This window comes from Octopus bimaculoides, chromosome 1 (assembly GCF_046866305.1).
Source record: "Octopus bimaculoides isolate indiv1 chromosome 1, ASM4686630v1, whole genome shotgun sequence".
NCBI classification, from domain to species: Eukaryota; Metazoa; Mollusca; class Cephalopoda; order Octopoda; family Octopodidae; genus Octopus; species Octopus bimaculoides.
This window is the reverse complement of record NC_142928.1, coordinates 55,342,399-55,357,734: the sequence shown is the minus strand read 5'-3', so window position 1 is coordinate 55,357,734 and position 15,336 is coordinate 55,342,399. Positions and strand designations below refer to the sequence as shown.

The following is a 15,336-nucleotide window of genomic DNA, read 5'->3' as shown; positions in this document are numbered from 1 at the left end:
TTATCTTTGGCTAGGTATTTCTCCTGCAGCTGTCTTACCAGAAATATAGCATCAGTGGTGCTTTTTCCTGGAACGAACCCAAACTGCATCTCATCTAAACTGACTCTCTCCCTAATTTGTTGGGCTATGACCCTCATGTTGGGCTATGACCCTCAATGTTGGGCTATGACCCTCTGTTGGGCTGTACTATAAAAATCATCTAACTTTTGATTTAACATTGCTAACAAAACCAATTACGTTATCTTTCAGGAATTGCAACATACTCAAAGACTGGAGCGTTTACGAGAAGAACAACAGGCTGTCAGGGATAAACTGACACAAAAACAGCAATTTGAACAGAATTTCAAGCCTTGCATTGTTTGTGGGGACAAAGCATCAGGTTAATATATTTTCTCTCTTCTCAAATTTTTCTGAAATTTTTCTTCAGGATTTTACTGGTTGGAAGTTTATTACATTTTTGAAACCTTCTCTCTTGATGCTGTTTCTGATTTTCTGATACAAAACTGTCAATTTGAAATGTTCATATTTAAATTATAACATTCTACAGTATGGTGTCATAAGAAATGTTTGTTAAGGTATATTCAAAACACCGTCTTAACCCTGGGTAAAAGAACTAAAAAAAATGATTCCCCACCTAATATTGTTTCAGTGTCACTAAAATATGTTTTCTGTCTCTCACATTGAAATAAATAGAGGGCAACGCTGTCCTTACCACTTGTTTTTTTTTTAATGTTTTATCACCAATACTGGTGCTTGTGATGCCAGTCAAACCAGCAGTTACTGTCTGGTTTTCCAATGCAGAGGAACTCCTCACAATATTTGCATCTGTTAACAGTCTTATAGCATTTGGGTAAGTCTTTGTTCTCAGCCTGGGGCTTCATCTGTTTTGCTCTCAGGTAGTTTTCCCTGCACACCCCGAAACAAAAGTCAGTGTTCTTGTTTCTAAGATTACCAACAAGTTTGTGGCAGAGTTTATCTAGAAAGAAGTGAAATAAGTACACACTCTTTCCAGTGGGGTGATGTGGTTTGAAGAAACCTATCAACACGTATGCCTTGTAGGCAGCCTACATAAAATCTTTACCACCAGGCAGTTAGGCCACTTGTAATGATGGCAACACTTTTGAAGTCAAGTCATTTAGTCATTTTTGTCTGTTCCAGCCGTGTGGGCATTATATTCTTTCATTGCCTTAAGACAAGGGACAGGGGCCCTTCTGTGTTCATTTGCATCATATCGCTGTACATGTTCTTGCGGAAGTGATATAAAGAGTGACGAAATGAAATAAATCGGTCTTTTGTCTTTCCAAACAAAGACAGCCACATTTTTGTTGAACAAAACTTCTGACTCCCCCCTTTGCATCTCATTATTTCTTTTCATGAGGGTCCTTGGGAATCCTTTTCTATTTGTCATTGTAGTACCACACAATTGAATATCTTTGTTGACAAGAAGATATTCCATGAGTTGTACAGACATGTAAAATCTGTCAGTGTAGAGTGCATAGTTTTGTCTGGCATATTCATTTGTCATCCTCACAACTAAGTTTCCTGTGACACAGAGGTTGTCAATTTCATTTGCATCATCTCTCCTTCCAGTATACATTTCTGTATTGCAGATGTATCTGTTTTCAGAATCACATAGTAAAAAAAATTTTTCCTCCCAACATATTGGCTTATCTTTTGTATACTGCTTGAATGAAAACTTATTCTTCATAGGGATCATTCCCTCAGCTAGCGATAAATCACAGTCAGGCACATAAAGTTGTTTGAATTTATCAAGCAAGCGATTGAATATAGAACTAGTCTTGTACAGTTTATCATTCCTATTAATGTTCTGATTGTCCTCATTCACACAGTGCAATAAAGATCAAATAGCATGAAATCTGTTGTGGCTCATGACCTCTGGAAAACCTGGGATCAGTGTTAGTAAGGCATCCTTTGACCGCCAGTACTGTTCATAGTAATCCTTGTGCACCAGCATATCCATGGTCACCTAGATACCAAAAAAAAAAAAAAAGCTTTCAGTTCTTCCAATATAAGTTTTTTTCTCATGCAAAATTTTTGCTGAGAAATTATTCGGCTTCACCTGAAACACATGTTCAGCTTGATTCTTAGTTTCCTTAAGTAAAATATCCCATAAATCACCATTCAAGAATGAACTAAAATGATCAATTGGAGTGCTGTCTACATTTATAGTGTCAGGCATATTCCTGGGCCTTGGTGGATTATTTGGCATAAATTGGTGCTCTGCAAACCCTATAGTTTCTCTCTGCCATCCTGGAGGAGTATTGGCTCTTACTCTGGGCAGAAAATTGGGCCTACCACCTTGCCAGCCGCCATGTGGAACATGCCTGCTGTTCCTGCCATGATGCCTCCTATTCAAGTGACTGACAGGCACTGCACCATGCACATAATCCGGTGGCTGTACATTTTGTACAACAGCATAATTGTCGAGATCATTGCTATCACGTTCTGGGTTTAAATCTTTGTCAGATTCACTCTCAAAATCAGCATCATTGCCATAATCATCATTGACAATGTCCTCTTCATCAGATGACAACACTTGATTCAAGACATCACTTACAGACAGGTTTTTTTCGACTCATTTTCACGAAAATCTAGCGAGAGCAGCTTCAATCATCGGGAAGTACTTCCTGTGATAGTGCATGTGCAGGGTGATGATCAGATGCAACAACGTCGCTAATTGGCCAAAGAATTGTTAAGTGATATGTTTGTAAACAGCAGAACATGGCAGCCAGTAAAGCAGCCACTGGGGTATTTGTATCCATGGCTGTAGGCCAGAATAGCAGCCACTTGGGTTCTAAGGGTTAATAATATATATGTCAATAATTATATTATTAAATCAATCCAAGTACTGGATAATTTTTGAAATTAGTTCAAGTATGTAGATACAAATATGGGTGTGTGGTTAAGAAGTTCATTATCCAAACATTTGATTTTGGGTTCAGTCCCGTTCTATGGCATCTTGGGCAAATGTGTTCCTATATATCCTCAAGTTGACCATAGCCTTGTGAATGGATTTAGTAGATGGAAAATATGTGTGTATATGTGTGTGTGTGTGTATATATATATATATATATATCATCATCATCATCATCATCATCATCATCATCGTTTAACATCCGCTTTCCAAGCTAGCATGAGTTGGACGATTTGACTGAGGACTGGCGAACCAGATGGCTGCACCAGGCTCCAATCTGATCTGGTAGAGTTTCTACAGCTGGATGCCCTTCTTAATGCCAACCACTCCGAGAGTGAAGTGAGTGCTTTTACGTGCCACCAGCACGGAAGCCAGACAGCTGCTCTGGCAATGATCATGCTTGGATGGTGCTGTTAGCGCTCTACGGGAATGGGTGCCAGTCATCAAATTTAGTTCAATTTCCATTTATATATATATATATATGTACTTTATCAATAAATCTGCAAATACATCACAAAGACTGTTACTCAGAGTTTCCATTCTAGACCAAAACTGTCCAACGAACGGGAACGTGAAACTCTGAGTGACAGTTTTTGTGATGTCTTTGGTAGACTATCTACCAAAAATCGAAAACAGATAATATAATGGATTTTACACATAACTATTATGGATTATTACTGAAGACCAACCAAAGAAGAAAATATGGAGTAAAGTCTTATACGAAAATGTACGTACCAAAATGCAAAGCAGTAACTTTTAATTTTTAATATTTGATTTATATTTCAAACAAACACCTTTTATAATATTACTTCATATCTTTAAAAAAACACCATTCGATAAATTATACAAATTCTAAGTTTTATATCTCTGAAGATCAGAAGAGTTGTCTATAAATGCTTATCAATATAGGATTCCATTATTAGGACAGCACTTTTGTGAAACAATTGTAAGATAATTTAAAACCTAATTCAAAATTTTTAAACTGATATATTTATTATTTTATATTATATATTTATACTCATACATATTTACATATATTTTTACATATAGTTTTAATACTACAATTACTCTACACATGTATATATCTTTCTGATGAATTTTCTAATATTGATTTCCTGATCATCATCATCATCGTCGTTTAACGTCCGCTTTCCATGCTAGCATGGGTTGGACGATTTGACTGAGGACTGGTGAAACCGGATGGCAACACCAGGCTCCAATCCAATTTGGCAGAGTTTCTACAACTGGATGCCCTTCCTAACGCCAACCACTCAGAGAGTGTAGTGGGTGCTTTTACGTGTCACCCGCACGAAAACGGCCACGCTCGAAACGGTGTCTTTTATGTGCCACCCGCACAAGAGTCAGTCCAGGGGCACTGGCAACGATCTCGCTCGAAAACCCTACAAAGGCCAGTCAGGCGGTATATATATATATATATATATATATATACATATATATATGTCTGTACGTATTGTCGTCGTCGTTTAACATCCGCTTTCCATGCTAGCATACAATCGCTCGTGTTAAATACATAAATACTTTAATAGTATTAATACTTTGACACAATAGAGCACTCAATATAAATTCAGTATATAATATTCTCATTGAGTATATTTAACTAAAGATTTATATATATATATCATCATCGTTTAACGTCCGCCCTCCATGCTAGCATGGGTTGAACGATTTGACTGAGGACTGGTGAAACCGGATGGCAACACCAGGCTCCAATCTAATTTGGCAGAGTTTCTACAGCTGGATGCCCTTCCTAACGTCAACCACTCAGAGAGTGTAGTGGGTGCTTTTACGTGTCACCCGCACGAAGGCCAGTCAGGCGGTACTGGCAACGGCCACGCTCGAAATGGTGTCTTTTATGTGCCACCCGCACAAAAGCTAGTCCAGGTGCACTGGCAACGATCTCGCTCAAAAACCCTACGAAGGCCAGTCAGGTGGCACTGGCAACGGTCACGCTCAAAATGGTGCATCTTATGTGCCACCCGCACAAGAGCCAGTACAGGGGCACTGGCAACGATCTCACTTGGCTTGCCGGGTCTTCTCACGCACAGCACATATATATCTTCGTCGTCGTTTAACGTCCGCTTTCCATGCTAGCATGGGTTGGACGATTTGACTGAGGACTGGTGAAACCAGATGCCTACACCAGGCTCCAATCTGATTTGGCAGTGTTTCCACAGCTGGATGCCCTTCCTAACGCCAACCACTCAGAGAGTGTAGTGGGTGCTTTTACGTGTCACCCGCACGAAGGCCAGTCAGGCGGTACTGGCAACGGCCACGCTCATCTTGCTCAAGAAACCTCATGTGTCACCCGCACAAGAGCCAGTCCAGGCGCACCAGCAACGATCTCGCTCGAAAATCCTACAACAACCCCACACAAGAGCCAGTTCAGGGGCACCGGCAACGATCTCACTCGAAGAAATTTCATGTGTCGCCCGCACAAGAGCCAGCCCAGGGGCACCGGCAACGATCCCGCTCGGAAAAATTTCATGTGTCGCCCTCACATGAGCCAATCCAGGGGCACTGGCAACGATCCCGCTCGAAAGATTTCATGTGTCGCCCGCACATGAGCCAGTCCAGGGGCACTGGCAACGATCCCGTCCCGCTCAAAACATTTCATGTGTCACCCGCACAAGAGCCAGTCCAGGGGCACTGGCAACGATCTCGCTCGAAAGATTTCATGTGTCGCCCGCACATGAGCCAGTCCAGGGGCACTGGCATCGATCCCGCTCGAAAGATTTCATGTGTCTCCCGCACATGAGCCAGTCCAGGGGCACTGGCAACGATCCCGCTCGAAACATTTCATGTGTCACCCGCACAAGAGCCAGTCCGGGGGCACTGGCAACGATCTCGCTCGAAAGATATCATGTGTCGCCCGCACATGAGCCAGTCCGGGGGCACCGGCAACGATCTCACTCGAAAAACCTCATGTGTCACCCGCACAAGAGCTGGCCCAGGGGCACCGGCAACGATCTCGCTCGAAAGATATATTAATAACTAAACTTGTGTATGTGTATATGGATCTGTGTATATGTATGTGTGTATGTATATATGCATACATAAATGATAGGTGTGTATGTGTGTATATATAAGTATATATAAATATGTGTATACATAAACCGGTTATAAAATGGAATAGTTATAGATTTAAAGTTATGAATTTACAAAATTGCAGTTAGGTAATTTACTTATTTTTGATTAAGCTTGTTTACATAGTGTCTTTGTGGAGGCGCAATGGCCCAGTGGTTAGCTTGCTTGGAAATAGTTGAGGATTGGCAACAGGGAGGATATCTGGCTAGAAAATCTGCCTCATTGAAATTCTGTCTGACCTATGTAAATATGGAAAAGTGGCAATTAGAAATATGGTTAAAAAGTATTATAGCTAAGATGATATTTTATTGTGATAGATACAGATATTTTATATTTGTACACCAGTAATTAACAATGCCGAACTTGAAACATTGATGTCTGGGATTCCTGATAGATGGCAACACTGTACAAACCGGGTGTTTTCACTCCTTTTTACCATAAGAGAGATATTTTCTCCATGGTAACTGCTGTGAATTTGCATTTTAGCAGTTGAAATATATTCCAAACATTTTTCAACTGACCTAAATTTTTGCTTATGCCTAAACACTGCTTGACACTAACATTTTATTATTATAATAGTTGTTCAGCCGAGAACTGCCCCTGATCAAATAAAGTGTTCCTGCTATCACTATTCTGTACTAGTTTTGTTAGATATAGTGCAACTTGAACAAACCTGTCCAATGTATTTTTTTTAAAGACAATTAGTATTATTTAAAAGAAATTTGGTTGCTATCTTTAGCTAGTTGATTGTCCACATAGAGTTTTTCTTGTTAATTCTTCCATCTGTCACTGTAGTTACTGAATCTATTAGTTGAAAACCCTCCATTCCCATTGTTTCTACATTACCTTTATCTCTGCAACAGTTTATTTGTTTGATATTTGATTTATAAGATTCTTGAGGTGAACTCAGGTGTTAAAACATATTTTGTTGTATCATGGGAAGGTCATTATGCCAATAATAAACACATGCACTGATTCTATTTTACTTCTTTTATTGTTATTGGTCAGTTGGTTAATCATTTAACTGTAACCAATCAATTGTTTATTTAATTGTTTGGTCAATCTGTCAATCAATCACATAGGTTTGTCAAAGTCCTTTCATTGTCATTCAAAACCTCATAAATGACATGCCCCTCTCTGCTTCAGGTCTGCTGGATCTGAAGGAAGAAGCACTGCTCATGACTTTCACAGACCCTTCTTAGAACTGGTGAGCTTGATGCTGTTAATATTCTTCTTAAATCTTTGCACCTGAAGGAAACACATGAGCAAGGAAAAAATTTCAGAGGCTGAACTGTCAGGGAAGGAAGGGCTGGGTGTATTAATTAGTGCAGGACTTGGATGTGGACACAGCAAGTGTGATGAGAGGAGGAGGAGAGACAAATGAGATGGGCATGCTTGAGTGGAGGTTGATATAAGAGCAGCCAGTTCCAAGGAGCAGAGGCCATTAGAGTAACTATACAAAAAAATGAAGAGAGAGGAGACAGCATGCTTTTGGGCCAAAGGCAAGAGCATTTCTGTGAGTAACTTTATACCAATCAATCAAGAAGTATTTTGCTCAATGTGGTGTAGGATGTGTGCAACAGTAGCACTGTCCCAGGTGTGGGAATAGGTTTGTAGTGTGTCATTAATTTTGGGAGAGTGGAAGTATTTTCTGTTTCTGAAAAGAAGGGCCAGTTATTGTGATGTGGTCAAACCTTGTTAAAATTGGACTTTTGCCGGAAAAGATCCTTGGTGATAGTGAAGTTCATTATTTGGAGCTCTAGTTGTGTGCTGTTCATGATTTAGTGGGAGTGTAGTGAGGTGGCATTTACTTGCTACAAGTAGCATTTATGTTATCTTGCTGTTGAAGAAGATTGGTATATCTTCATTGGAAGATGCTTTTGAGGTAACTGTTTGTGGAATCAGTGTTGGTTTAGTGTATGATATTGAGTTAGCTAGTGATTAATGCACAGTTAGAGAGGGAGGAAAGATGGTGTTATTTAGGACATACCAGCAAGCATGTCTTTGATGTATTTAAGGAGGAAAGTGGAAAACAAAAATCAAACACTGGAGCACATGCATTGGTGACTGAGAAACAGAAAGATCTCTGCCAACACACACTACATTAGTATAATCTGATAGGAAGCTGCCAGTTCAAAAGATGAAAGGTCAGTGAAGTCTGTAGGCAAGAAATTTCGATAGATTTGCTGATGCAATTGAAAGCTTTACTGATGTCAGTAACAACAACATTGTTTTTACCAAATTTCTCCATGTGAAGAACTTACTGGCATGTGATACAGCAGATTTGGCTTTATGAAAACCATATTGGTGGTCATCAAAAAGAGACATTCAAAGTTGAGAACCCTGTTGTTAAAGTTTGTCTCCTTTATCCTAAAGATATTGGATGTGAGTGTGATAGGGCAATAGTTGGCTGGGTCAGAATCATTGCCTTTCTTTGTTGCTTGTTTCTTATGAGGAGAGACTGAAAAGTTTGGTGGGTATAGGGCTTTGTTCCTGGTCACAGCATCTGTGACGATAGAAGGAGTATTGTTTGGTGGTTCTGTTTATTTGAAGCAACCAAAAGTATTTTTGTATTTGGTGTGTGTTTATGCAGGATGATAGGCCTAGAAGAGTGGGTGAGAAAGATCTGAAAGAGATTTGACAAGAGTGTGCTGTGTGGAGTTGGTTGCACACTGTGAGCAGTGAAAATGAAGGTATACTGCTTAAAGAACCATTGTTGTTGTAAAAGGGATGATAAAAGAATTCTGTAAAGTTGGTGAAGATTCTTTTGATAAGGGAGGAAAAGGATCAGCTGCAGTTCAGAGAGTTAGGGTAGCTTGAGGACTGTATGATACATGATGTAATCTTTATAGTTTGGATAGTGGTCTTGCAGGAGTTCTGTTACTGGGTAAACACCACCATGTTTTGTGGAAGTGGCTGAGTAAGTGCAGGTGTTGTAGGCCTTTTTTTTCTTTTGCCTAAATATCTTCAACTTAACTATGAGTAAACCATTTGAGGGATATGAAGGAGTTGATTTCTTTGCTATGTGCATGATATGGGGTGACAAATATGAAAGAAAAGATTCACTTACCCTCCTCCCTATCTCTGATGGGTCAGGTGCAGAGCACAAATACACAAAACTAGTGAAGTTGTGTTCAGTTGGCTGTAGGTGGTATTGTATGGTATATGGGTATGTGTTGGGTAATTTCAGTGATTGGATGACTGAACAGTGTGGAGATACTTAAAATTTAATTGAGATTGAGTTTGGAAGTGAGAAAAAGATCAGGAAAATTTGGAATACCTGTGTGTTAATCTTGGATGAAACAAATTGATGTAGAGAGTTGGGGATTGCAAAAGATTTAGTTTCTGTACAGGTGGCATCAGTGTAAGATGCATGAGAGAGCTATAAAGAGTTGTGAGCTTGAAGTTCCTGTAGACTGTGACATTGGAAAGGAGTAAAGTAAGAAATATGCCCTCAATGCAGTAGACAATTTGATCGAAGTGCTGATGGTTTGAGCTGTGAGGACAGCGTATATATTTGCGGGAGTGTGTGGAGAGAGACTTTGAGCCAGAGTGATTGAAAATCATTATTGCTACTACATTGGTAATCTGAAATAACATATTCCACCATTCTGAGTTGAGTGAACTGCTATCATGGCACCAACTTATTCTGATGCATTGCAGTAACTCTCCCTCATGATTCTGAGTCTTGATATCAGTTTTTTTTACTTACTCTCTTCTGTGTCTGGCTACACTATTACAATGGATTTTATACTTCTTGTTCAGTAACTAGCATAGTGATACAGGTTAAGTTTGTTTCCATTGTTTTGTCACAAATCACTGTTACATTCGTATCATGTTAGGCATACTTTTGTGCGTTATCATCCTAACACATTCTGTCAGGTTTCCATTCACTTCATGTTTCTCATTTACAAACTGGCTGCACATTATATGTTCCTTTGCTAGGTATACTAGACATAGCTTTTTAGTCTCAAGATATGGTTTCTTTGTTTAAATCTTGTTTTTTCATGCTAGCGTGTGTTTGATGCAAAATTTTTGTGGCTGGATGTTCTTTCTGTTGCTAATCTTTATCTGTTTTCAAGTAATGGATTTGTTTTTATTCCAGAGGTCTTTAAGAGTGTAGAACTACAAGGAATGTCAACATCACGACTCTTTCATTCATAGAATCACATACATTCATACACTCATACATATCAAGCATATTTATATTTGTATACATGAGAGGCATCTTGCAGTTTCTGTCTGCTAGATTCCTTCACAAAACATTGGTCAGACTGGGCTATAGCTGAAAACATCCTAGGTGATGCATATTGGGACTAAATGCAAAACCACATGGTTGTAAAGCAAAAACCTTGAGAATAAAAAAATTCTTTTGCCATAATTCTAAAGGTCAAATAAAATTCCATATGTTCTGCATTTGTTAACCGTTGAAAAGTAGCAACCACTCAAGGAAGTAATTTTATATTTAGACCTTTAAAAAGTCTATAGGAATAAATGTTCAATAATATATAAATATATTCCAAAGTTGTGAATTGGCAGAAACAACTATGTTGGTGTAAATCTTTTGTTTTATATAATCAGCTTAATTATCAAATGTACATCAACAACATTAACCCTTTATATATATATATATATATATATATATATATATATTGATAGAAAAGGTAAGACAACAAAAGAAAGAAAACTTGATACTATGTAAATAGAGGAATTTATCTGTAAATAATATGTGACAATTATTCGGTAGCCATGATAAAACTCCATATATACATACATACATATATGTGTGTGTGTGTGTGTGTGTGTGTGTATAAATTTGCTGGATCTGGTGGAATTACAAGTGCCCATGGCTATTGCAGACCCTCCTACACCAGTAAGATCGACACCATTAATGTTCCTCTTGAATCTTTTGCAAGCCAAAACTTGTAGGAAATACTTGAGCAGGATGGCAATTTATATGTGTATTTGAGATGATAGGAGACTAAGGTAACTTTGTGATTGACTAATGTGGGGATATCTAGAATGTGAAAATATCTAATTATTTTTTTATTTACACCAAATGACAGATGTTTAGATTCTGTGTATGCTAAGCATTTCCTTTATTTTTGCTCTACTATTGTATGTTTCTTTTGAGTCATATTGAAATCATAGTTTTACCACAAAATTTTATTAATATGTTATTGTTAAATATTGAAATGTCTGAGAAAAGTTATTATTAATAAGATTCTAAATTCAGCCTATTAACATCTTTAGAGGCAAAGCAATTTCTTTTTTAATTCAAATCTATACTTAGTTTTTATTAGTTTGATTTCTACTTGCCTTTCTTTGGTGTGTTCATAGTACCGGACTAGATTCAAACTTGGAACCTTTATTTTTTTTAAATCAAAGATACAAGAGTGCTTAATCACTAGGTCACTGACCTTGTGGTTAAGAGTGTTACTAGAAGCCAATTGAAATAGAATGTAGATGTAAATGTAAAAAAAAAATAAAAATGTAATTTCTAAAGATTAAGTTAATAATATAAACACTAAGTTTGAAAAATGATCATATGAATTATTACTGTTGCTGTTATTATTGATATTTCGCAGAGATTTTATAGCAGCTTGTATTAGATGTTTAGGTCAAATGTAGAATCACAGATACCATTTTTGATGTGCAATGTTCATTGCTAAGAACAAACATCTGTGTTTCACCTTTATTGATGTACTTTGTTAAGCACTAAGAAATCAAGATGTAGATGAATAACTTTTGAGAGCTATGTAAATCATGTAAAATTCATTTGAATGATAGTTTTGAGATTATATTTCCAAATACTTATAGTTATTCCTTGAATGACTTGTGTATGTTGTGGTCTTTCACTATATATCATTGGCTTACCTTTCCATAATCACTTATTCATTTGATATCTCACAAACATTGCTGTATTGCTGACATAAGAAGAATTAGACATTTGATTTCAGCTCCTAAATCCTGGTATAACTTTTGTTATGGAATTGTGGATTTACTTTGCAAGTAATGTACTTTTTCCACCCTTCTCTATAGCAATAATTTCATTTCATTTTAGAAAGAAAGCAACAAGAAGTTCTCAACTGACTTAAATCTCTGATCGATTTATAAAAATCAGAACCCCTATCACTTATATTAAAAGTATGTTTCGTAGAAACACAAATATCCTAATGTGTTTTAATTCTAATAAACTCTTGAGACTTCATTCCTTTGTGAGAAATTATTGAGCTTTATGGATTGGAAATCAGTGGATAAAGAACTCATAAGAACTGGATGGTTTAAGTATTAGATTACTGAATCAAAACTTATGAGTTTAAATTTGATCCTAGTATTTAGTTATGATTAGTAAAAGTATTACTTACTCTAATCAATTTCATTATGAGTAGACTCCACCAACTGTTCAATGTACAACTGAACAGTTGGTGTTAAGAAGGATACTGGGCACCATATTTCTTTTCACAGTTGATTTGCAACATCATCCTATTCATGTTAATATAAAAATAGAAGTAAACTCATATCAAATCAAAAAAGAAAAAAAAAATCTAATGCCATATATCTCACTATTATATTTTTCAGGCCGTCACTATGGTGCAATTAGTTGTGAAGGATGCAAAGGTTTCTTTAAAAGAAGTATTCGGAAACAGCTGGGCTATGCCTGTCGGGGTAACAAAGATTGCCCAGTCACAAAAATGCATCGTAATCGCTGTCAGTTTTGTCGTCTACAGAAGTGCCTTGCAGTTGGCATGCGTTCTGAATGTAAGTTTAATTTTCTTTTATGTTTAAATCTCAAGTTTTTCTTTGTCTTTACTGGATGGAAGAACTGATTGAACTTGTGATCATCTCATACCAAAAAAAGAATATCTTCAAATGTAGCTTGAAATGTGTTGATTAATAAAGATAGTAGTTATTGAAATTTCTATACTATACAACATGATTGGTGTAGATTTGTCTATCCAGATTTAGGAAATAACTGTCTGAAATTTGAAATTTTTCTTTTTTTTATGTTTCATTTATTGAAATTCTAAAACTGTCTTGATTTCTTATTGAACAAAGAGTGGCATGCAATCTGATAGAATGGAACATTTAAATGTTTTATGCTGTCCTTTGGTTTGGAAAATGTTAGCTTCATTCCTGGAGTCAAATTAGCTGATAAATTAGGAATGAAACGATCTTCACAAGAAAATGTTAATTACAGCAAAAAATTAAAATATCTTGAAGATACAGATCAATGGAGTAAATTACAGAGTGTGATATAAAATTTTTTCTCTTGTTTTACTTGCAAAAAGAAAAAAAATAGAAACATTCATTAAAATTTATGTAGTTGAATATGTGAGAAGAAAATGAAACCAGTTTTGTGAAGTCTTTCTATAGATGGGTTATTTTTGTTTTCTCCTCTTTATTTTTAAGACCAAAGTTCTAGTAAGCAAGAAAACAGACAAGACTCTACTTACTTTAGGTAACTGGCCCTGCTCAATTTGTAGGAAAGGTGTAGGCAGGAATTCTATACAGTGTATGCAGTGCAACTGTGTACACACAGGCGGTATAATGGAATAATAGGAAGGTTAACAGAGAAAGTAGTGATTGTGTGTGTATAAGATGCACAGGAGCCATCAAGTCTACAGATACATTAGAAATTGATTTTTTAAAACATCCCGGAAGCTCTCTAGAGGCAGTGGATTGTTTCTGCTACCTAGGGCTTCTAATCAGCAGTGGAAGGGGATGTTCAGAAAGTCTAATTGCTAGAATAATAAGATGGAGACATTCAGAGAGCTTTTACCTCTGTTGGCAGCCAAAGGTCTCTCTCTCGGAGTGAAAATAAAAAGGATTGCATGATGTATTTGTACAAACTGCAATGCTACACAGCAGAGGACATGTGAAGAAGTAGAGAAAAATGAAGCTAGTATATTCTGCTGGGTGTGTAATGTCAGTGTACACATGCAGCAGAGTGCTAATGTTAGGCATATGAGGAATTAGATGCAGTATGCTAAAGAGAAGACTGTGCTGATTTAGACATGCGATGCATATGGCTGTGGACAGTTGCATAAAGAAGTGTCTTTCACTTAAAGCAGATGAAATTTGTAGAAGAGGGAAACCCAGGAAGACATGGGACAAAGTATTGAAGGCTGATCTCAAGATGCTGAGCCTTAAGTTATCTGGTGCCTCGCTGTACTCTAGAAGACTTGTTTACCACAACAGAATTAATATCCTAAAACCACCTTACTAATGCTTGTCCATGAAGGGCTCTACCCCACCCCACTTCCATCCTCTCTGACCTGTCTATTTTTCTCCCCACATTTCATCCCCTAATACCCACCACTTCTCTATCACCTGAGAGCTGAGTGGGCTCATTCTACATCATCTCAGTTGCCTCCCCTCCCCCATGAACCACTTCCATTTCACATTATCTCCCCCCACCCAAGTCTCTCCTATACATCATTCTGTCTTTTGCTACTGTCACTGCTTCCCTGCCTACTCACCCGGTCCTAAACTTCTGTCACCTCTCTTATTCTCCCTGCCATGTCCCACAAGGGCATGTCTCAACACATCTTCACCGCCATCTATCTTACTATTGCTCGCTTTATCTTACCTCTTATCCACTCTATCTTACACTCTAACTGACCCACTCTCTTTAATTACTCTCTAACTCACTCTCTTTTCTTTTCCAACTGGACTATCCATGTATCTACTCTGCAACACCTTTAATGTCCCTCCACACCTTTGATCTCTCAACTGGCACAAAGCCACCTCTGCCTCAATACTCCCCCCCCTCACACTTCCAGCCAAGGAGTTTTGTCTTGCAAGTTGCTTGGTGACCCTGTTGGTGCTGGTGGCAAGTAACAACACCCAGAACACTTGGTAAAGTGGTTAGCATTAGGAAGGGCATCCAGCTATAGAAACCATGCCAAAACAGACAATGGAGCCTGGTGTGGTTCCTGGCCTTACCAGCTTCTGTTAAACCATCCAACCCATGCTAGCATGGAAAACAGATGTTGATGATGATGATGATCTCACTACTAATATCTCCAATTTCTTATTGCTTTCATCATCGAAAAACCTGTTTACATAGAGTGACCATGAATAAGTAATTGGTTTTTCTTTTGTCTGAACATTAGTGGTATTGTCTGTTTTTGTTTTGAAACTTTTTAGATTTATAGATTTTATTTCAAAATTGGTTTTTGTTGCTTTAATTTCAAAAAACTTCATTTATTTTTGCTGATTATTGTTTCTGCTGTTATAGTGATTTTTAATATCAATAACATTTTCTGAGGTTAAACTCTGTGTGAATTGTT

At 37.5% G+C, this 15,336-nt stretch overlaps 1 protein-coding gene across 1 annotated transcript in view; it reads left to right on the top strand.

Moving 5' to 3' along the window:
* Positions 1-213: 213 nt before the first annotated feature.
* Positions 214-15,336, top strand: part of LOC106869571 (orphan steroid hormone receptor 2) — a gene marked incomplete at its 5' end in the record, with an annotated part of 102,497 nt that continues 87,374 nt past the window's right edge. Inside the window, 2 exons of the mRNA XM_052966745.2 lie at positions 214-379; positions 12,623-12,802. Coding sequence (XP_052822705.2) covers positions 214-379; positions 12,623-12,802 — 346 coding nt within the window. The remainder of the gene's footprint in view (positions 380-12,622; positions 12,803-15,336) is intronic.